Consider the following 24,357-nt stretch of genomic DNA (forward strand, 5'->3'; position numbering starts at 1 on the left):
AGTGAGCAAAGCTGAATACACTGACTCATGACTGGAGGCCACCATCAGCTGCAACGCTGGAAACACAGAGACAGGATTTTAATTCTAAACTGTGGAAAATGTACTCAGATACGGTCAGATAAGTAATGACTGAAATACCTAACATTGATCATTTGCAACGCTAAATTACTACATTATGTACTTCTGCACCAGATAACAGTCATCCATCCCTTTTCAGCTTTTCTACCTGCAGTAAAACTTTTGGCTGTTAAAATGGACACAAGGGCACACACTTTTAACTTTAGACATTTAGCAAAGGCTGCCAGGAGGGCTACATATTGAGAGAAACAAGGCATTTACACCTACGGACAATTTAGAACAATCAAATAACCTCGGCATGTCTTTGGACTGTGGGAGGAAGCCAGAGTACCCGGAGAAAACCAACACATGCACAGGGAGAAACTACAACTCCATGAAGCAAGACCCCAGGCCGGGCCGTGAACCGGGGATCTTCTAGCTGTGAGGCAACAATGCTAACCACCCAGCCACTGTGCAGCCCCATACAGTATGTCATTATTAGCTTTAATATTTTCCTAGTATTTTACTAAAACTAAACGAAAAATAAGCATTTCAGATCCCTGTTCTAGTGACAATATTTCTGTAAAATTTGACCAAAACAAATGTGGGCACTCCTGTTTTAGCTTCTTTACATTGGCTCTCAGTAAGTTGTAGAATATATTTTATATTTTTCCTGGTTTTGATGGTCTCGTTCATAGCTATATTTCTGCCCTTTTGCACTAATACGTAATTTAAGATTCTTCGGCAGAGGTACTGGAGATCCTTTCCTGATTACAACTGGGTTTTTATTTCCTCTGATTTTCTTTTCTTTTCAGTTTCTTTCAATATTTTTATACTGATTTTGTTTACATTGAAATTTTAATGTCTTTTTAATTTTAAAGATTTTGTTTTATTTTGCTGCCTTGTGAAGCACTATGTAATCCGGATGTCGAAAAAGGCTCTATAATAAAGATTAGCATTAATATTATCCTTCATCTAGACGTAACACCAGTAAACCACATTATCTTAAGCATGAAACAGCTTCAACACAGTAAAGTCAAAATATGGTAAACAATAATGTGTTTATTAAACTACTGACTAAACTGTAAGAGAGAAAAACTCCAAAAGTTGTGAGTGTCAGTGAAGATTTTATTTTAAAAAATTAGAATGCTTTCATTTACAGGTATAGATTCTCTGCAACATTATCTATCAAAATGCTTCATTTCAGAAAATGGCTTCAAACTACACATTTATTTCATAGACAAATTAGAGGCACATTGAGTTTTCTGACTGATTAATAATACACAGAGGAGTGGAATATGTTGCTGAAAATTGCACTCCTGAAAAGTCACCAGATGTTTTAGAATAAATCAGACTTAAAGAACCAACGACATCAACAGTTTAGCATCAAAGCAGCAGTTAAAGGTGAAATTTAATGGACTGTCTCTTTAGATCAAGCACATTAACAAAGTGTTCAGTGATTTTGTTAATTAGCAAATTTCAACAGGAAGAATCAAGTTTTCCTTTGAAGTGAACAAAAAGCTTGCACGATGTCTCACAGCTTGGCCTTGCCTGGTGTAACCTGGAGGTTCTGCAGCTTCATGGCCATGCCCATGTTCCCACTGATCTTCAGAGTCCCTTTGAAGAACGCCTGATGTGACAGGAGTTAAGGTTAATAGTCGGTAAAGTCAGTGCTTTCAACACTGAAAGATGCACCTTCAACACACTTAAACAAAGCTCTAAGAAAGTTACGGCCGTCAAAATCCAAAAAAAACTTATGACTTCTTCTACATTTGACCCTGAACCACTTGTTCACTTATTTGCCATCTTACACCTATCGTATTTTTACCTTTCAGACACGGGACACAGAACACTGCTGGCTTAATGAGTTTGTTAAAGTGACAGCATTCAGACGTGGGTCGCTTTTCTACATTCAGAGAGAGTCATGGGATGCATGCGATATTTGTCATTCATGCAACACTGGACACTATATCAAGTAAGCTGCAATACACAATAATGCACTTACAAGCATAAGGCTGAAACCAGACTAATAGCAAACCTATTAAAGTGTCTAAATAACTAACAGCCGAGTTTATCAGTGACTTCCTTAATACTGTGAATTCTGTCCATGTGTGATGATGATCTAACTACTACTTTACCAACAGTCAAGTGAGGAGATCTAAGGATGACGGCTCTGTAACAAACAAATTACCTGCTGCTTATAATCTGTGACTCTGTGTGTGGCAGCTCACCCGGCTGATGAGAAGAAAAGTCCACAGTGTGACCTGATCTTTCATAATTTGTAGTTAGAAGTAACGAAGTTTGTGCTGCTGTTTGGTGCTGCTGGTATTTAATAAGTGTATTTTGCTGTTTGTTTTTCTGTGCCTTGACCCGGTGTAAAAGCTGTAAATCAAACTGATGTGCATGAAAGAACTACATCGAGAGACTTCCTTTAAAAAAAGACTCTTGAGCTGCTTCCAGGTGGTGCAGTTTGTTGGTGGTGTGAAAGCAAAATGAAGCAAGTGCAGGATTTTAGGATGGCAGGTGTGTGGTTTTAGCAAAAGCTGAAGAAAAGAGTGTTGCATCCATCTGGGGATCATAAAGTGTAAGGAAAGCAAAATCCTAATCTGTAGAACTAACATGGTACATTTCAAATAGTGCTGTTCAACCACTGAGTTACCTGTCAGTCCATGTTTGTCCATAATTTGCCCAAAAGTTACAAAAACAAATTTACTGTCCTTAACAGTCTTCTTTTTCTTTCAGCTTTTCCCTTCAGCGAATCATCTGTTCCTTCTAACTCTATCTTCTGCTTCTTCTTCTCTCACACCAGCTAACTTCATGTCCTCTTTCATTACATCCATAAGTCTCCTCTTTGGTCTTCCTCTAGGCCTCCTGCTGGACAGTTCAAACTCAGCATCCTTCTACTGATACATTCACTATCCCTCCTCTGTACATCTCCAAACCATCTCAGTCTGGCTTCTCTGGCTTTATCTCCAAAACATCTAACATGCGCTGTCCCTCTGATGTCCTCATTCCTGATCCTATCCATCCTGGTCACTTCTGAACAGAACGTCAACATTTTAGTCTCTGCTACCTCCAGCTCTGCCTCCCGTCTTTTCCTCAGTGTCACTATCCCTAAACTGTACAGCATCGCTGGTCTCACCACTGTTTTCTACACCTTTCCTTTCATTTTTGCTGATACTCTTTTATCACACCTGATTCTTTCTCCACCTGTTCCAACCTGCTTACTTCTTCACCTCCTTTCCACACTCTCCATTGCTCTGGACTGTTGACCCTGAGTATTTAAAATCCTCCACCTTCTTTATCTCTACTCCCTGTAACCTCAGCCTGTCACTTGGGTTCCTCTCATTCACACACATGTATTCTGTCTTGCTGCAGCTCACCTTCATTCCTCCACCTCTCTGGATTTTCCTCCACCTGCTCCCTGCTGTCACTACAGATCATACTTTCATCTACAAACATCATAGTCCATGGAGATTCCTGTCTAACCTCATCTGTCAGCCTGTCCATCAACACAGCGAACAAGAAGGTGCTCACAGCTGATCCTTGATGGAGTCCCACCTCCACCTTGAAAACCTCCACCTAACCTCACCACTGTCTTACAGCCCTCATACAATTTCCCTGCTTATTATCCTTTACAGTAAATCTAACAAATCTTCTTCTTAGATTCATTGTTGCAATTTGTTCATGTCTAAAACTGAAAAAATAAACAATTAAGACATTTTCACACATACCGTTTGTGGGTTCAACTTTCCTGTCATCAAATCCAGGAGATCTTGGTCACTCATGGACAACGTGCAGTCTGCCTTTTTACCTAAAAGAAAACGTTAAATTTAATCATGGCGAACAAAAACAGAATCTCAAATGCGTAACAAGTAAAAATCCACATAGCACAACAAACAACTGACGTTTGCTGAAACAAGAAAAAAAGAAAATCGCTGATGTTCTATATTGTAGAAAATGACACGCAAAAGGAAAATGTCAGTGGCCATTATTGTGGAGCTCTTACAAGAAAGCACTTTAGCTTAAATCTGGCATCTTGATGGAACTTTCCATACATTTGCAGCATATAAAGCATCCTGGAAACAACAATTCAGAAGCATCATTAGAGCTGCCTGAGAGCCAGAAGGTTCAGTCAGTTTACTTCTTGTTTTACGTTTGTTAGAAAAGTATTAAAATGTACATCTGTAGCATGCTAAACAAAAGAAGAACAGTCATTTAACAAGTAAAAAGACTCAGGTACACATCAGCTCTGCTAAGATTGGCTACCATTAGCTCAACTACTGGCCATACCAAACCAGTTAGGGCAATAGCTGGAAAACCCTTGGAAATGAACAAGAATGTTTTATTGCTCATGTACTCAACTAAAGAGAACAATTTGTGTTGTTTCTTCTTGCAGGAACAATTGTTGCACAGGGCATGCTCACATTTTCCTGAACATTTCTTTCCATTTCTGGAACATTAAATCTGACGTGGAGGCAGCAATTTTTCAGAAATAATAGCTCAGATGCAGCGAACATCACAGGGAAGCCAGTCTAATGGAAACAGTCAGGTAGTTATTTATAAGGCAGCAGATGTGTTTGTGCAGGTTGTAATCACTATATTAAGACATCGGCTTCTCTAAAAGCATCATGTAGAGACTTTGTTAGCATGCTACATTTTCCAGAATTAGCTTCATGTTTTGTATGTCCAGCACAGGAGCATTATTACTTAAACCATTTCTTATTACTGTACTGGAGAAATAAATCAATCTTTCAACTATTCCTGTTATCTTACTGGGGAGGTTTGTTCTAGTTAGCTACAAATACACCTGTGGTCAGTTGGCAGTTGGTCTACACACATTAAAGTGAAAATGGAATAATGACGTGAGATGATGAAGAAAACAGCATGCTGCTTCACATAAAAGTGACTGTGATTTTGCTTAGGAAAGTCACCACCGACACCCAGTTTACAACACTGTAAACACATGGGCTTGTATTATTTCATCAGTTTTCCAATCACCAATGAGCAGCCTCGTTGGCAGCAGACATTGATGTAAGAGGCATTTATCGAAATGGCATATCTTCAGTTGTCACTTTAATCCCTTCAGACAAGTTGCTTTTTAAGAGTCGCTCAGGACTGTGGACAATCAAAGACAGCCAAAGTAGTCTCTAACATCTGAAGCCGAAACTGAGCATCATTGTTTCAGTTGTATTGTCAGAACTCATCTTCAACAGTGAGCAGTTTAAATGCCTCTTTACTGGCTACAGCTGAGACCAGAGGCAATATTTTATCAGGTTCTATTAAATTAGGCACATTGGATTCAAGTATGAACTGATCAGATTTTGTCAAATGCCACTTTGATTTCACAGAAGGCCTTTTTGGGAAGAATTCATGTGTTAAAGACGAGAAAATTTCACACAAATGTCTACCATAACAAGGTAACATGAGTTCCCTTTCTAAAGAGGGCTTTAGTGTTGTGGCTCCTGTCCAGTTCTTTTTTTTTTTTTTTTTTAACTAATTTAACACCAACCTTTTCAGTTCCTTTCCCTGAAATACAACCAGGTCTCCTGCTCCTCTAATAGTTCACCACAAATTCACTGTTTTTAATACCTATAATTCAATTCTGTCAAATTCTTCACTATATTATATGAGCTGGGGCTGCCAAGGATGTAAACAGGAACCACAAGAAGGTCATTTTAGTTTAAACCTGATTTTATCAGGGAGGATTGAACAGATTCCTCTTAGGAGCTTCCATGACAAAGAGCAAATCAAAAAAAAAATGTTGTTCAGTTATAGTTTCTACAGTCTGTTTGGAACATGCTGTGCTTCCACAAAAAGGACTACGAGACAAGAATCAGTAAGGAATATGTTACACAGATGTGTCTGTAGTCTGTTCAAGAAAGAAAATCCACATGAAACCTTCCTGTAATAAATGTAGAAGTGACAAAATGAAGATGCTGCTGTGAAGTGTGAAAATGGGCAAGGCAGACATGATATTGCCCGGAAATCACATGTTACAGATTTCTTCCTGTGAATTAAATGTAGCACATCAAACAAACCCAAAGACACTAAACAGAATTCATTAACCATAAAGCAAGAAATGGGAGAATAAAGACGTAAATAACAATAAAAATATAGTTTAAAATCATACTGCCGCCACCAAAACACCAAATGACTATGATTTGCCTTGACAGCAGTGTTATATATCTCTGTTCAGATACATACCTGGGTCATTGCTGACAGAACCTTTGCCATTTTTCACATCCACAACCCAAGTTTCCTCTTGTCCACCTGGGCCGTCCTTCACTTTAAAAGCAAACACTCCACCAACCTTCTTGACAAGCTTCTCTCCATCCTGCAAGGAGTCAACAGGAGTTTAAAGTTCTATGAAGTAAATCTTGACCTACAGTGGTTGTGGACGGGTAGTTGCTTCCCACACACTGAAAATTACATTCTAAAGCAGGGGTGTCAAACTCATTTTAGTTCAGGGGCCACATTCAGCCCAATTTGAGCCGGACCAGTAAAATCATAACATAATAACTTACAAAAAAAAAACACAACTCCAAATTTTTCCTTTGTTATAGTGCAAAAAAGTACATTTTGAAAATGTTCACATTTAAGGAATTTTTACAAAACATTATGAACAACCTGAAATTTCTGAAGAAAAATAAGTTCAATTTCAGCAATATTATCCTTCACACATTACAACCTACAGATCACAGAGTGTCCACAAAGACACAAAACATTTAGCCACAGGTATCTGGAACTGAATGATACAGGATTTAACTCCATGATCAAAATGACAAAAGTCAGACAAAAAAAGACAAAAAAAACCATCAAAAACAAGACAAAATATTACAAAAATGAGACAGAAAATGACAAAAAATGAGACAAACGACACGAAACAAAACAAAAAAAGAGAGAAAATTAGACAAAAAAGTTACAAAGCGGAGTTTACTGGAAGTATCAGTAAACTAAAGTGACAAAAGTGAAATGTATGCCTGACTACAGTGGTTGGAGAGAGTAAGTAACTGCCCAGACAACGCTACTTAAAGTGGAAAGCCATCCTTTGTTGCATGTGAACAACCTAACATGAAAAGTTAAAAAAAAAAAAAAAAATCCCCTTATCATAATGGCACTGCACTGCTAATATACAGAAAGACAATATTTGAATGCATTTACCTGAATGCAGCCAAACCGATTCCATAGGATCAAACATAGAAGAGTTTAAAGTAAGAGGGAGGATTTTATGATTGACAGCATGCTGTTTTACCTGCTGTAGCTGCTTTTCAATCTCTTTGAAGACAGGATAAGCTTTGAACCCTTCCAGATTACTGCCTGCACTGGCAGGAACTGCAGTTATGTAGGATCTGATGGAGGTAGAAAAAACAAAAGCAAAGCACACACGATGTGATAAAAATCATACACGGAACGTGCAACATTGCAGCCTTCAGCCTTATTTTGAAAATAAAGAATTAAAAAAAAAAACAAACATTGCAGTCTTCATTAATCTGTTATCAATCTGTTACGTATAATGTGAAGTACATGAGAAACGTGTTTTGCGATTTTGACATGCAAACTGTGTCTTTGGCTTTCTCTGTGAGGTTTCGGGATCAATATTGGTGCTGAAATGTGGAAAGAAACCTTCAAATCACAACTCAAAGTATTTTTGCTTGTAGCCTTCAGACTTGTTTAGTAGGTCCACTAGATATGATCTAGTAAGATGCATGCTGCAACTTATATGAAAAAGTGCTACAGGGTGCTTGTTGAGATGCCGTCACATGAATGAAAGGAAATGAAAGGAAATGAGAGCATGTCTGGAAGGTGTTTGTGTTTCAATCTACAAGGTATGTTTCAGAATAAGGGCAGTGGATCAAAGCAGTGTAGTACATAGCACCAACTAATGATGAGTAAGAACAGAGAAAGAACAAAACATGTGCAACAGTGTTTCAAAATACGTTAATATAAGACACAATAAAGTAGATACTAGTGAGAAATCTGGACTGAAAATGCTTCTTTGAATTGTGGTTTACATGGCTACAAATCATGGATCTCTTCAGCACAAAGTGTCAAAATGACAAATCATCAGGAAGTTCCTGGTCACCTTTCCTCCTGTGGGAAACCCATCCTATAAAGTGTGACAACGACAGCTCCTCCTAAGCCAATGTTGTGCTGCAAGGCCAGTTTAGCCCCTGGGACCTGCCTCCTGCCAGCCAGCCCTCGGAGCTGCCAGCAAAGCTCAGCACACTGGGCCAGACCTGTGAGAGCATAATCAGGGAGACGGACAGAGGATGAGGGCAGCACGGGTCACTAGCGATCTGGTTCAGTTGGATGTGTGTGTGTGTGTGTGTGTGTGTGTGTGTGTGTGTGTGTGTGTGTGTGCGGGAGGGAGGAAATCAGGCTTTAAAAATAGAAAAACACACTGTTATTACTACCACTAGGGTCTACTTATATTCTGTTTCAGAGTGATTCAGACAAAAAAAAAAACCAACAACATAAAAGACATTTTGAAGTACAAACAACTCCAAAAAGCACAGTTACAAAAAAGAGGCAAGATGCATGAGTGGAAAATTTTGTCTTAAAGTGCACTCATTGCGCTGAATAATGAACCTTTCAGTTTTTAGTTTCCGTAAGGCGTATAGCTGTTTTTTTCTTTCTTTTCTTTTTAAATACTGATTAAACCTGCATTAAATGTTTTTTTTAGCAACTTGGGAGAAGCAGAAATTGGCCATAAACACAACACTGACATGATATCTTCTTCTAAGCTGAAATGGTGTTTCTGGCCATCTGATAAAATATGATCAGAGGATATGTCTGGGGGAAAAAAAATTAAAAGTTAGCCTTGAGTTTAGAATATTTTATCAGCATTGTGCTCCAGTGTGCACCTTGGGACACAAGGCCTATAGCATTACCTCTTTTTATCAATAAACACGGAGGAGGAAGTGTTGCAATGAGTTGCACTAATGAATATGTGATAAAGTGTTGAAAATTTTGTACAGATGTTATCAGGCAGCGCTAAATTTACTTCATTGTGTGTGTTTTCTGCTGTTTGACCCTGAGGAAGCTGTGCAGTCAATAAGCTGTGGACTTTGCTTTAATCACTTGGCTACAATAATGAAGTGTTGTATGCATTAATGGACTAATGTGCTTGACTTTGGGCTACTCTATGCCCTTATCATGGACAGTGATTTTTCTGTGCTTGCCAAGTTTCACCAAAGGTAACTTGTGTTGCACTTTTTCATGTGCTTTGTGCGACTAGAGACCATACATAAAAGGTACATTTCACAAATATTCAAAGCAAAGAAAGACTTGAGCTGCAAAATATATGTGGTGTTAACTTTAAGAGAACCAAACATCAATAATGTGATAAAGTGTGGATGGAAAGGTATTTAGAAGCTCATGCTGAAAGCATTTTCCAACAACTTACATTTGCTTTTAGCAGCTAATAGCTATATCTTGTTGCTTTTACTTTAAAAACATCTAAAAAGAAGTCACAGAAATGAAAGGAGAACCCCTGCAGTCCATAGCACTTAACAAAACTGCAAATTCTCATTAAAAAAAAGCCTTTCAGAGTATGGCAACAATCTCAACACGGGAGCATTCTGCAAAGGTAAAACACCATCTCCTAATTGAGAGGGGTGACAAGATGACTCCTAATCTGACAACTCACTCCCTAATCTCACCAGAGGCAGCTCCTGTGCAAACGTTATAGCTAAGCATCTCATCCCATCTGTGTAATGAGCTTGTGCATTTGTCCATTATCCCAATAAGCTAAAGGATTTAGGGGTAAAGACTTCTACCTCTGTGTCTTTTATATTCTGCAGCACTTGTCTTCTAATCTACTCCATGAAGGCTTGTTTGTTTGATTACAATTTTGTGTAATTAAATTTAAAAATGAACTGCAGGTTCCACTAAGCAGTTCATTAAAAAAGTTCGAATATCACCTTCAAAGTATACTTTCTATACATTGCAGAGGAACCTTCAGAGTGACGCATGCTTTTCATTAGCTCAGAGAGCAGACTTCAAGTGCTCCATCACAATAACAAAAGGTGATCACAAGCCGTCTCAGTCTTTCAATTTTTTCAAGTGTAAACTCGTGGTAATTAAATGAAGATGCCAAGCTATGAAGTAGTAACGCTTCACGATTTCTGGATGTCATGTCAACCTGCAAAAACCACATTGTCCCGAGGTGCCATTTACTTTTATGGCACTTTATCAGAGGTTATTCAAGGTGGTTACCAGACAAATAAAAGGACGTTAAAGATCAAATATAAAGTAAAGCATAGACAAGTGTAAATCTGAATATATGGAATAAAAAAAGGCTAATTACAAGCAGTGAAAGTAGAACAGTATGTAGCATCATTGTATGGGTGCAGTTTGGGCATTTCTACGTTCCAAGAAGAGATGACTCCAACATTAGGCAGCATAATGGTGAAAAAACCTTTCATCATGTTTGTTTTGAAGACTGGGCACCACTAGCTGACCAGTCCCTGCAGATCTGACTGACCTTCCATTGAGCAAACACACCTCAGAACATGTAGAGACGTACAGCAGCACCCTAATTTCAATCTTGATTCAAACGGAAGTCAGTGCAACAATCTGAGATTTGGAGTGATGTGTTCTGTGTTTTTGGTGTTCGTCAGTATTCCAGCAGCAGCACTTTGACCGAGTTGAGGTGGGGGTGTCCCTCTACGGGTCAGGCAATTACCCATCAATATCTGTGCTCACAGTGTTCCTGGGGGAAGAGGTCAGAGCTTTACAAGCAAGATTAGGAGCAACACCACGGATCAGACAGAGCTTAGCAGACTAGGGCAGTCATACAGTGGGAGAGTGACCCAGTAGGGCACTCGTACACTGGGAGAGTGGCAGAGCAAGTATTAATGACGCAGATGGAGAAAGTTGTTGAAAAAATAATGAGGTGAAGCGAGCCGTGGTTAAGACCGACAGATGAGAAGTCACAAAGAGAAAAAAATGAAGGCGACAGCTCAAAGAAACTTCAAAACAAAGTTGTCTGTATCAAATGAAGGAAGAAGAAGAGCACTGCATTGTTTCACCTTGTTATCTCTCATCAGTGAATGTGTATGTATGTGAGAGACCACCAAGAATAAGCAGATGTGGCTATTAATACGAGTATGCATGTGTGTGAAAAATATGAGGCCTGCTGCTGCAAAGGCTGGGTGAGTCAGCTGCACTGTTTGCTCCGTGTCGTCCCTCAGTGGTTTAAAATGTGGACAGATTACAGGGGAGGCTTGCCAAAGTCACAGCCAGCTGCCCCCTCACATGCCGGCTTAGGATCACTTTTACCCAGTAACTATCCAGCTGGCCATCACTGTGAGACGCACACCACCTAGTGGTCGCTGAGGAAACGATTTGGCAAAGTTTGATTCTATACACCAGGGGGTTTATTCCAGAAACATGGGGTAATGAAAACTCTTGAGTCAGTTAATCCTGTGTTGGGAAACTCTTGGTCTTCAGATCTAGAAAGAGAGATCAGTGTAACTCTGTGGTGCCGTACTCTGTGAATCTAACATGTCTGATGCTACGTTTTCTCAAAAACATTGAGGATTTTTTCCTTCATCCTCAACTCAGAATGACATCTATACAATGTCAGACATTAAGACAGCTGGAAGGTTGTCAGTCAGTTGCCTGGCAAAGCAAGTGAGGTTGCTTTCCTACAGAGAAACAAGATTAATGGTAAAAGTGTACCTAACAAGTTTAAATGTGATTAAGACTACAACAATATACAGATGTGCCTGAGCAATTTGAATATTGTGTGTAAGCAGTTAACAAAAAATGTGGACATTAATGTCATCAATGTAAATAATAATAAAAAAAATATGCAGTTTAAAAGTAAGTTTTAGAAAATAGACTGTTTTTAGTCTTTAATTGGTTTCATTTGCTATGTTTTCATTTACTACAGGCTGGAATAATCATTTGTCTGGAAGCTTTTTCAATTACAAATCATCCTTGTAACTGAGTCAGACTATGAAGTTACAATCACAGGTCTACAAATAAAACTCTGTCTTATCTAGTTGCTACCACCAGTGTTTTGTCACTGTCAGGTTACAGCTGAATAAATGTGTTTTCATACATATTGTAGCGTCAGATTCCAGCATTTCGTCATCAGTTAGGCTAATTTAAGTCTGTTTAATGATGAATAACTGGACTAAATAAAATGTAGCAGTGCATCTACTCTTACTCAAATCAATTCAGCAAGACAAATGTGTTTTGTTGCAGATTAATATTTCTACCAATACATAAATAAATTGGAGGTTCTGCTCTTTATTTACTTGTTGGCATGGTGAATCTGCACTGTTGTTTCCTTTTTCCATTCACTTCACATGATTGAAGATTATTGTGATCTGCTGCTCAGGAAACTTTTAGTTTGCTCAATTCAAAATTCACAATTAACTTCAGTGTTTGCTAAACCTGATTCCTGGAAGAGGATCCATAGCACCTGTCACGATAAACATGTCTTATGTTCTGCACATGTGTATACTACATTCCACCACTGACTCCGTTTACCTGTGGCACCGAGAGGATGTCCCTTAGAGATGAGACCGCCACTGGGATTGACCACAAACTTGCCTCCGTATGTGTTGTCCCCTCTGTCAATCAGCTCTCCAGCTTTCCCTACAAAAACAGTGAATAGTGAACATATGTTTGGATAAATTAAAGTCTGACTAATCCCAGAGACACTCCAATTATTGTACTTTGTCAACCAGGTGAGACAACATAGTCTCATTAATACTGTTTTGGAGTCACACTGAGCAAAAACAATGAACTTGTTTGATTATTTCTGTGCGGCAGCAACATTTGGAAGCCAGTGTCTGTTGACGTCAGCTCTCTGTGGTGTAACAAAGCTGATCAAGCTGAGCAAGAGAGCTGTATTGCAAAAATCAGGCTTCAAAGAAAAAAAATGGGGCTTCAAAATGTTTATCTTTAATTCTTTTTTTGCACCCACATATCCCCACACCCATATGTCCTCATAACAAAGCCATAAACCTGCAGGAAACTGCCTGCAAAGTTTCAAAGAAAGAGAAAATCATACTAATGCTAGAAATATTCCCAACAACTAATTCCCTGTCGATTAAACAGAAATTTACATTTAAAATAGTCAACTATTCTAAAAGTATGTAAAGACTCAGAAAATTGAGCACAATCTAATTGTTTGCACTTAACATTGTCCAAACAATAATATTGTACAACTTAGAGCTATCTGAAACCATTAATCACATCCCTCACTGACTAATGTATTTTTAATGCCACTGAACGTGGCTAAACATTGCTCTAGTTATACACCAGTGTATTCTGATTCCACCTAAGTACAACCTCATTTTCATTTTCTAAATCAAAATACTGACAAACTGCAGTTTTTATAAAACATCATCTATCCCGCTTTCCACCTTGGTGGTTTACAACATCTGTGTGGAGAGGATTCGGCTAACAGCAGGTAGTTGTGGAACATCTTAGATGCAATAGCTAACAGGTGCTGTACACTATTAAATTATTAGCAATCAGGTTAACTAACTAGTATTTCTGGTGCCAACTACTGAGGGTAGCAACAATTAATTGTTTAGTCGACTAATCAAGTACATTCTGAAACCAAATTTCAATTTTTCTGACGGTTCAGCAGCACAGTTTTCTTTGTTTTATATCTAGTCATTAAACACTCAGCATCCTTTCTGCTGCACCAGAGTTACCTCTTGGGAAGCATCAATTTGCCAGATATTCAATACATACTGACATAGGAGGTCCAAACAAAAACAAAAAGGATATTTCTAGTCCAGACTCATTTTAACGTCTACCTATTTTGCAAAATGTGTAAGTATACAAGGGTCTAACTAAAGATGAACAGTTATATACTTAGAAGAAGTTTAGTAGAGTAAGAGTCCATTCCTGTAGGATGAACAAAGGTTTGGAAAGATGCGGCCTTACCCTCTGCACACAACCCCAAGGCTTCATATGTGATGAGCTCATTAGCTGAGAAGCAGTCGTGCAGCTCGACCACATTCACATCACTCGGCTTCAGACCGGCACTCTCAAAACACTTTTTAGCCGCCAACCGAGTCATGTCGTATCCCACCTAAAGAGAAAAAGGGCTTAATTCACGGTTGCCAAACCATCCAGGTAAGAGTGCTATGAATTTTCAGAGAAAGCATGTCACATTTCTTACCGTCTTAATGCAGCTGTTTTCATCAAATGTGGAGGAGAGGTCGGTCACCATCTCTTGGGCCACAATCTCCACTGCCTGGTTCTCAAGGTGGTGTTTTCTGACGAAGGCCTCGCTGGCCAAAACTGCCGCTCCAGCTCCATCAGATGTAGGGCTGATGAGAGAACACAAACACACATGGTTAAGTCATCAGGTGGTAATTTTAACGGAGTGAAAATGACTACTTGCTCACCTCTGCCCTGGCAGAGACACATTTGAGATTTGTTGAATTATTTTAAAACGATAATACTACGTGTAAATGTGAGTTTCTCACCAACACTGCAGCAGAGTCAGATACTCAAACACCTTCCTGGATGTCATCACCTGCTCCAAACTGTACTCATCCTGGAATTGGGAATACCTGCAAGAATGTACACAAACATGCACACAAATACATTTGAAAACAATTGAAATCAAGAAAATTTTGAAAGAATAAACTGTTTCTATAGTTAACTGTGTCTTACGGGTTGTTGGTGGAATGCTTGTGGTTTTTCCAGGCAATCTTGGCAAAGTGTTCTGGCTTTGTGCCTGAAAGAAAGTTAAACATTGACACAAATATTACATATGATATGCAAACTGTACATTTTTAGTAAAAAAAATGATGAAGCTAAAGAGGATGCAATCATAAATTCAGTATGTTAGACCTTGAATGAATGAATGAATTTTTCTATGAAACACACGTACCATACTTCTCCATATGCTCCCTGCCAGCGTTGCCAAACAGCTGTGGTGCTGCTGGTGCTGCTGCCATCCCATAGCGGTTGATCATCACCTCCATGTGCTTGTCCATAGGATTGGTTCTGTCCATAAACTAAAAACATGGTTGTTTTCATCATTGTTTCAGTTTTTCACTTTGTAAAAACAAAAAAAACAACCACTTACAGCGGGAGTGTGGGACTTTTTTAAATACACAATAAATTAACGTCTTTTTCATTTGAGCCAAACAAGTTTATACGAAGCAATCTGAGCCGATGAGCACTTTGCAAATCTATCTGTATTTCACAGTATACTAGAGATGCAAGTATGGGGTCTGTGGTGATTTTCCCACAGTGGCGCACCGGCAGCAACGCAGTTTGTGTCAATGAGCAGCGACTGGTTTGCCAGAACTTAAAACTGTAATATTGGTGACGGTTTAGGCGACAGCAACTAAGAGTATGGTGCACTTGATGAAACCACCCATCAAGAAAGTTTCTGATACTTCAGATACAATAGAAGTTCAACATTCAGAGGAAAGATTACAGTGAAACACAATTAAAGGCAAATCATACATCATAAGCACACACTGACTGTGTTTGTGTAATTAGTCTCATTGGCAGAAGGAGGAGACCAAAGCTTCTGCACTGCACTTTTTCAATAAAAATAAGGAGAATTTCTGCAAAAACAATCTGGAATGTCTGAAATGTTCAGCAATTTAGCAACAAAACAGTGTCAAAACACGACTGTGAAAGTTGCGACCTACTATGCCTGTACGAAATATGATAAACCAATGCAAATATTTTAATGTGTCTTGCTTAATAGTCAAATGAATGAATTATGACATACTATGTGTGTTTAAAGTGTACCTCATAAGAATTTGTACTCTTTATTCTGTCCACCACTCTGCTTTTAGTGACAGGAAGCCTTCAACAGTACAAACAGTAAATAATATTTTTTGTAATCGTAGAGACTCACTAATCCTCAGTTCAAAGTGTGCAAACAGATGAATGTCTGCTGCAATCTGTTTTATAATGTTTATCAGTGAGGCTTATCCATCTGTGTAATGGGGGACGAGGGCAAGTGTTGAACCCAGACTATTCTTTTCAGCAACAACAAAGACACAGCTGGTAAAAACTACAGAAATGGATGCAGGGCTTAAAGTGAAAAATTATTGTAAGCCTGAACTTTTTTGCTTTTGGGTGGAGGTTGGGGTACAATCTAGCTAACTAATAAGAAATGAAGATATCTGCCTTCGCAAACTCAGTAGGTCGTGGTAGGTACTCCATCTGACTACTACATGGTGCAAATATATTGTTAAGCAACCAATCAGTAAAAGACATGGAAAAGGACACTGATTCACCTTTTAACAATATGTGCACCACTTACACTATTTGTCTGAAATACAACTATGTAAACAGTTACAGTGCAAAAAAAAACAACTAATTAATAATATAGCTTATAACAGCAAACTATAGTTCAGTTCAAATAATAACAAAAAAAATATTAAAGTGCTCTAAGAACTGGTAACTTAATCAGAAATAAGCAAGAAAATAGAAAATAAACAAATACAGTTTACAACAGAAAATTACAGTTCAGTTCAATTAAAAAAAAACATTTACAGTGCTACAAGAACTGGTAAGCTGAATCTTTATTTTTTCCTATCTATTTCTTCTTTCTTTCTGACATCTTTTACTTCTTCTGTAAGTGTTCAGGCATTGGCAGTGTTTACTTTTCGGATTAACAACATTAATAAGTGGCTGAGATCTTGTGAACATTGTGTTCATTGCAGAACACAGAGTCCTTTTCTGCAATGAATGTGCACACATGGATTTTTAAATCACAAACCCAGTCAGTTATTGATGCTGGTACCTCAGCGATGGCTGTAGCTCCCGGTAAATGAGTTGTGAGTTTCAGAGCGGACAGCAGCTCTATGGTCGGGGTCTGACTCATGACGTGACTAGGGCTGGCCCCTCATTTCACTGGTAGACGAACTCAATTGGCAAAGTAGTCCTATCTTTTTTTTTTCCGACCCAAACGCCAGTGCTGCACGCCAGAAATCTGGCACGGTGCCGGAATACTTTAAGCCATGCTGGAAGAAATAACAACATATACACTGATACCTTTGCGGACAACGAGCCCCTCTCCATCTTCTCAAACCCGAGGGCAAGTGCACAGTCAGCAAGACCTGCAAAAGGACACAAGACTTGCTGAAGGAATGATTTTACAAAAATTAGTTACAAATAAAGTTTTTCAGGGATTATTCATAGATCCATCTATACATCGCTTAATCCCCATTAGGGTCGCAGGGGGCTGGAGTCTATCCCAGCTGACTTTGGGTGAAGGCAGGGGACACCCTGGACAGGTGACCAGTCTGTTGCAGGGCTACACATAGAGACAAACAATCACATTTGCATTCACACCTACGGGCAATTTAGAATAATCTATTAACCTCAGCATATTTTTGGACTGTGGGAGGAAGCCGGAGTAACCGGAGAAAACTCACACATGCACAGGGAGAACATGCAAACTCCATGCAGAAAGATCCCAGAAAGGCCGGGATGTGAACCAGGGATCTGCTCGCTGCAAGGTGAAAGTGATAACCAGCACGCCACTGTGCAGCTCCTATTATTCATAGATTTTCAATTTATTTAGCATTTTTCCTGTCATAATCAAAAATGCCACTCATACATTTTGACCACAGCCATCTTTTTTATAAAGCAAACCACACACATTTAAAAACCTTTTGGTGGTTTGTCATTTTTCAGAATTCCTGCTTGACGCACCTCCCTGAACCAGCTGACGTGCCATGAAGAGAGCCGTGGAGCCCGTGGAGCAGTTGTTGTTGACGTTGATAATGGGGATCCCGGTCAGACCCAGGCTGTGGTAAATGGCTCTCTGTCCACATGTGGAGTCCCCTGAGACAGCGAGGTAGAAGATGAACTATTATTATTCACTTATTTTACTCCCTTTACTCATTAAAGTACACGAGAGAGTCACACAATACTAAAAAAGGAGGACATCTTATTTGTGCATATACAAATTACATATACATATTCAGAGACCATATTGTGAATGTGCATGGGGATGTAAAGTTGGATGTGCTTCCTGTTTCAGTGAATATATATAAAACCATTACATTTCATAGGGGCTCTTACCATAGACGTATCCAACACAAGCTTGTTCAATAGCAGAATATGGGATTCCTGCATCTGCTAGAGCTTTTTGACCTATGATAAGGTGAAGACATATCATGATAAAATCTTGCTATATTACAACATAGCCACAGATATTCCGGCATTATGTCTTTTAAGAGTCTGAACAATGTCCATAAACTGTAAAGATAGGCACCTGCTTCTTTGGCCATATCAGGGTAGTCATAGTTCTCTCGGGCTCCAGGCTTGTCGAACTGCACCAAAATGCCAAAAAAGTTGAGTTAGATTTTAAACTTTTCAAATTGAATCTTTTGCATCAGTAAGCACCAAACTCCTGAGTTATAATTTAACTACATGTAACTTTATTTACAAGAGGAGCCACACTGTTGAGGTAAACTTCCCCAATAGCATGCTTGAAGGTGCAACTTGACTTGACAAACATGAAAGGTAGATGCACAGATGTATAAACATTTCCTGTTTTCCTACAAACAAATACATTCACAGCTACAGCTTAAACCGACATGAAGTTCAATTCACTTTTATTAATATAGTGTCAAAACACAACATATGTCATCTCAAGGCACTTCACACTGTAAAGCGAAGATCTTAGAAAATGTATACAGAGAAACCCAACAAATCCAAAATCTCCTTTAGATTCCCTTTGAGCAAACACCACAACAGCACAGACAGATAAAAACTCAGACTGTAATCAACACAAACAGCTGGAAAAGGAAAACTGAGAAATCCACAAGACCTGTTTTCATTTTGGTGAGCATGATTAACACCTAGAGGCCTGAAAAAACACTTAAGAATCACTGTTAATTGCAATTTTCTTGTAAACACATGACTTGTTGATACTTTAAACTGGATAACCAGCTCTGGAGTTGATAGTTAGCAGCAGAAGTTAGCAGCAGAAGTTAGCAGCAGAAGTTAGCAGCAGAAGTTAGCAGCAGAAGTTAGCAGCACAAGTTAGCAGCACAAGTTAGCAGCACAAGTTAGCAGCACAAGTTAGCAGCACAAGTTAGCAGCACAAATTAGCAGCACAAGTTAGCAGCACAAGTTAGCAGCACAAGTTAGCAGCCTGTTTCAGTGGAGACCTTTAACACAGTTTGTATCTCTGCTGACCATGAACCATGGACTCTACATGCAGTCACAGCAGGTACAAAATATAGACACAAAGTTCGTCGAGCATTCAGCACTTATTGCTACATAACACACAAAAACAACGACTTAGCAACTAATAACACTTACATTATTACATTCTGTTTGGGCTAACTTAGCTAGCTAATGTTTCTCTGTTTACTATCCGTTGTGACACAGCTCTCACACAGCGTTTGACACAATATGAACACATTAATGTCCGACAGATTGACTCCAACTGTCCCACACAGTGTGAACTGTTAGCTAACTACATTATAAGCCACTAAAGCTAAAGTTTTTAAGAGTTAAAAGCACTGCGTTGTCGAGTTAGCCGTCTATGCTAGCCTCAAATCTCGGCTACATTAATGTCGTTCGTGTCGTTTTGCGGACCGAGACAGTGAAATAAATTCAACAAAGTCACCTTTGTCATTCCCACACCGACGACAAACACTCTGTTGGTCTTTCTAAGAGCCATGGTCGCTTCTCTTCAGCAGCACAGTCTCCACAGATGCAGACAGACTGAGGACAGCAGCAGCACTGACAGCAGCAGCAATGAAACTACAGCAAAGGTCGTCTATGTCCAAGATGATGTCTCACTCTGTAGGGAAATAACCTTCATGCTCTCTTTTATTGCGTCTGGTACAGCTGTAATATGTAATAAGAAGTAAATTATTCTTTAAAAAAATCAGATATCAAAATAATAGAAATACAGCTCATTGTTGTCAGATTTGACTACAGCAACCTTTGTCTAAACTTTGTTATTATTGTTATAGGCTACTTTTCCACAACTGACCCACACAAAAAGCCCTCACATTATCATTAACCAGTTTAGTGTTTTAATTGAAATCAACGTGTATTCTATTCATAACTGAAACAGCACTTCCTTTCTATTTATCTTTTTATGTTCATGTATTGTTGTTTTACGCACTCGTCAGCCTTTTTATGTTAGGTCTGAAAAATAGTACCAACATCATTTGCAATATTGTGCAATATCTGTATCAGTTTCAGTATAATGTGTAATATGTTAATTTCATGGGCAACATTTAATTTTCATGTACAGTGTGTCAGCGTCATATGCAGTGGTGCAGTCTTTTATTTCATTTTTTTTTCTTACTGCAATGCCTAAATTGCAGGGGTAATATTATGATTTCATGTGCAATATTTATCACTATTTTATCAATATTTCAGTTTTATGTCCTTCATTTGATTTTTCAAGTGTAATGCAAACATTTCATGTAAAATATTTCAGTTTTATGTGCAATATTTCATTATCATGTCTGATATTACTTTACTACTTCAGAATCAGTACTGGTATTACTTGTTAACTTTTCTATTCTGGCCTTATTTTAGCACTTATTTTTATTGTCAGTCATATAATTGTACTTTTATTCTATTCTATTACTTTTCAATTAGGTATTTCATTTGTCATGGTATGTAATTTTGTGTTCTGAGCAATACATGGCTCAGAAATAGCAATATATTCAGGATTAATACATTTTTATCTTGTCTTTATTTGACTTTCAGTCTGAGTTTGATTTGTTTCACTGTAGATCTGTGGTTCATATGAGGTAAGTTAGGATTTTGTCGTTAAGCTCAAGGCTTAATGTCACAAAGTGTGTCCCCTGTTCTCTGTGTGGCTGCTACTGATTTTGACACATCATTTTAAATGACCACAACAGTGTGAATCGGTGAGATGCTGATATGAAAACACAAACACTGAACTGATTTTGCTTCAATAAGTTCACTATAAGATACAAACCTTTCTTCACTGCAAACAAAAGAATCTGTCAACTGCAAGAAAACGGACTGGAGAAATTTCTCAGCAGTGTGTTATACCTTGAAATAGTTACACAGTTAAAGTTTAATTCTCTTGCACTGCGTTTGTCAAACATTTGCCTACAATGTTTTAAAAATTAACAAATGATTTCGCATTTTTGTTCTCGGGCCAACTCAAACTCGAATTACCAAGTGCTTCGAAACATACAGCTGCAACAATTTTGATTTGCTACTTGATTATGTCTGATTGAATTTCATTGTTTAAACTGTAGTCAACTACACTCTCGCCTTACTAATACACCATCAATATGTGAATTTGTGTGACCATATTGTTATAATGTACTTTTTAAATTCTCCACTTCTAGCCACTATCCTCAAACTTGGTACTTACTTTTCCTACACAATTTGCAGTCTTCAATTAATGCTAATGATGGAGCCAAAGCAAACTAAAAATTTAAACTCATAATCTTTCAACCATCTTTAAATTTTATTGATGCAATGAAAAAAAAGCCTTGTCTAATTAAGAACGTTGATCAATCCAAGACATGTGTTCGACAACTTGCTGTATTAATCCCCATCTTTAAATGTTCATCATCAACCAATCCATGCCGTCTCAGCATCCGAAGCATCCTCAGGATACAGCCTGAGCATGTTTGGCTGCAGTGTTCATTCCTTCATAACATGATGACATCAGCATTTGATGAACTGGTGCGTGACCTCATATATTCCCACCGACTCGCTGACTTTCTCATCGTAGTCCGTCCAGTCCTGAAATGTCAAGCGCCACAGATAAAACAGCATGTCCTGTCACTGTGTGTGATCACTACCAATCATTCTCAGTCATTCTCTATCATTCACTAATCACAAATGAATGACATCCTACAGCCAAATCCAGCTGCAAGTCAAATATTCTGAGAAATCTGTGCAGTGACAAGTTAGTCCCTCTGCATTCACCTTTTCTAGTAGGTTGATTTCAGGAAACTGTGTCCCAGATTCTGCTCCTTCTGCAGCAAAGCCAGCCTGGAGGAGGGGGGAAAAAAAACTTTGTCATGTTCTTATCTGTTACTGAGAGCACAACATCAAAGGTTTTAGATAAGACATGTAAATCCTGAATCTGAGGTATTTGTGTCTACACTCTTTCCTGTTTCGTGTTATCGCAAATCTGACATTTGGTCCAAATATTTGATTAAACAAACACAAGCACAGAGTTTCTTAATAGGAATAGTGCACAGTGGGAGTGCTACTTCTTTATCCAGACAGTGTTTAGGTCACCTGCTGAAGTTTGGATATGTTATCCCTTGATTTTACTTACCATCAGTGGCATTTCTTATGTACATCCATTTTCTACCTTGACCTCTGGCTACGGACTTTAGCAGTAAAATTTAGGCAAAAGATGGGACAGAACCCACACACTGCTTTTTAAGCCACACACAGACTCAGAGTAAAACTTGTATTTAAATGTTCTTACTTGTGGTTGAAAGTCAACAGGCTCCAGACCTCGACACTCAAACTGCACCATTGTCTTAAATCTCTCGTTGTCCTCGGCCTTCAACCCAGAAAACATGTAACAACATGAAGAGAAAAAAAAACAATTTTGACTTAAATATCGCTATAAAAAGTAGATCTGCAACAATTAACTGGTTAATTGATTAGTTATCACCTATTAAATTAATTGAAAACTATTGTGACCATCGACTGATTAGTTTCGGTATTTTTTTTTTTGAGAAAAGAAGTAAAAATTCTTATATTCCAGCATCATAAATTTGAATATTTTCTGGTTTCTTTGCGCTTGTATGACAGTAAACTGAATATTTTTTGTTTGTAGACAAAACAAGACAGTTGAGGACTACCTCTGGCATTCTGGGAAGGTTACTGACATCGTTCACTGTTTTCAAATGTTTTACAGTGCAGACAACTAATTAATAACTGCAAAAATGATCAACAGATTTTACTGAACCTAATATAAAGGAACTGCCTCTCACTGTAAAGACAGACAAGAAAACATAAAGTGACAATAATTTGGGCCTTTTCCACTCAAAATAATATAAAACTATTATTATCTAGCACAATCCTTATCTTTAAATCACTGATGCCTATCAAAAAAGAAAAAAATGCTCCACAAATGAAAAAACGAGTGCCTCGAAAACTGGCCAGTTTGTTTCCTACACTATCTGCAATAATTCTGAGTAGCAGCTTCAGTTTGTGTTGAAGCAGCTGGCAGCATAAGAGATAGACACAGTAAGTCTTCTGTGTGGACTGTAGAGCTGCAAGGAAACAGGTCAGGAAGGTTTGCTTACATTATATGGTGTGATTGTGTCCCCCAGGATATCTGTAAGGAAAAAGTTGACATTTGATGATATATGTGGAGTTTTTAACTCAGGGAATTGTGGCAAAAAGAGTCGCATCACATTTACCGATTGAATTTTCCCTGGCACAGAGTTTACACTTCTGCACCATGCTGGCACTGCCTCTCCCTCCTTTTAAAGGCACACTTTCCTATGGCAAAACAAACACATGGTTTGAATATTATATAAACATGTACAATTTTTAATAATTTCGTAAATGCAAAGAGACAAAGTTGCTTTTTATCCTTACCACTAGGGTTATATACTGCCATTTATCCGGGATCTCGCCACAGTTTCCACATTTCAGCTAAATCAAAGGGGAAAACAATAAACAAACAACAACACAATGCTTCTACGCTGAAATGGTTTATCAGTTTTATTAGAATGTGCCACCTTAGTGCTACTGTACAGCCATAATAAATAGAGAAATTCTATGAATGAAATTCCAGGATGGCACAGAAGCTGTACAAAGTGCATGTGTTTCCTTATTTAGTTTGTAAGTGTGGGTCATAATGTCAGTAAACAATACAATAAAATTATGATTATTATCGCACAGAGAGTGAGAGGAAAATAGGGTGCAATGCTAATGTTTAAACAAGTACATTAGCATGATAGCTAGCTTGACAGCCCTCCTACCTTCAGAAACCAGCGGAAATCGTCACCCAGCGGCCTCACCTTGGTGACATTCTCCAAGGTGGCTTTAAACTGAAGCCCAAACTTCTGTCAGGTAAAAACGAGAGGTTGAAATTAATAAAAAGCTGGACAAACTAGTGCTGAGTTTAAACATGGACCAGCAATACATACCACCATCTTGGAGCTTCCCCGCTGACAACTTTCCTTGGTGCGTTCAGGGCCACTCGTTAATTCTAGTTCTGAGTCGTAAAGGAGTAGTATTTTTTCCTTTTACTTCGGGAGATAGCCAGACAGATACTAGTCATAGCATACTAGTAGTAGCGTGTGATTTTTATTAGCAGTTCTGACTTTTAGAAACTGGCTA

At 38.4% G+C, this 24,357-nt stretch overlaps 2 protein-coding genes across 2 annotated transcripts; both read right to left on the reverse strand.

Moving 5' to 3' along the window:
* Positions 1 to 1,164: 1,164 nt before the first annotated feature.
* Positions 1,165 to 19,816, reverse strand: scp2a (sterol carrier protein 2a). The gene is made up of 16 exons (XM_023297645.3): positions 19,661 to 19,816; positions 18,296 to 18,353; positions 18,103 to 18,174; positions 17,731 to 17,862; positions 17,068 to 17,132; positions 14,936 to 15,062; positions 14,716 to 14,779; positions 14,526 to 14,612; positions 14,216 to 14,366; positions 13,978 to 14,125; positions 12,565 to 12,672; positions 8,144 to 8,297; positions 7,313 to 7,409; positions 6,265 to 6,394; positions 3,792 to 3,871; positions 1,165 to 1,687 (listed from the first exon to the last, which is right to left on the reverse strand). Exons 1-16 carry the CDS (start codon positions 19,712 to 19,714, stop codon positions 1,592 to 1,594), a joined length of 1,623 nt encoding a protein of 540 aa, XP_023153413.2. The 5' UTR covers positions 19,715 to 19,816; the 3' UTR covers positions 1,165 to 1,591.
* Positions 19,817 to 21,480: 1,664 nt separating this feature from the next.
* On the reverse strand, positions 21,481 to 24,232 carry czib (CXXC motif containing zinc binding protein). The gene is made up of 8 exons (XM_023297566.3): positions 24,165 to 24,232; positions 23,997 to 24,080; positions 23,611 to 23,667; positions 23,430 to 23,511; positions 23,313 to 23,344; positions 22,484 to 22,561; positions 21,970 to 22,035; positions 21,481 to 21,783 (listed from the first exon to the last, which is right to left on the reverse strand). The coding sequence occupies exons 1-8, from the start codon at positions 24,168 to 24,170 to the stop codon at positions 21,706 to 21,708; spliced, it is 483 nt and encodes a 160-aa protein (XP_023153334.1). The 5' UTR covers positions 24,171 to 24,232; the 3' UTR covers positions 21,481 to 21,705.
* Between the last annotated feature and the right edge of the window lie 125 nt (positions 24,233 to 24,357).

Source organism: Amphiprion ocellaris, chromosome 10, assembly GCF_022539595.1.
Source record: "Amphiprion ocellaris isolate individual 3 ecotype Okinawa chromosome 10, ASM2253959v1, whole genome shotgun sequence".
NCBI classification, from domain to species: Eukaryota; Metazoa; Chordata; class Actinopteri; family Pomacentridae; genus Amphiprion; species Amphiprion ocellaris.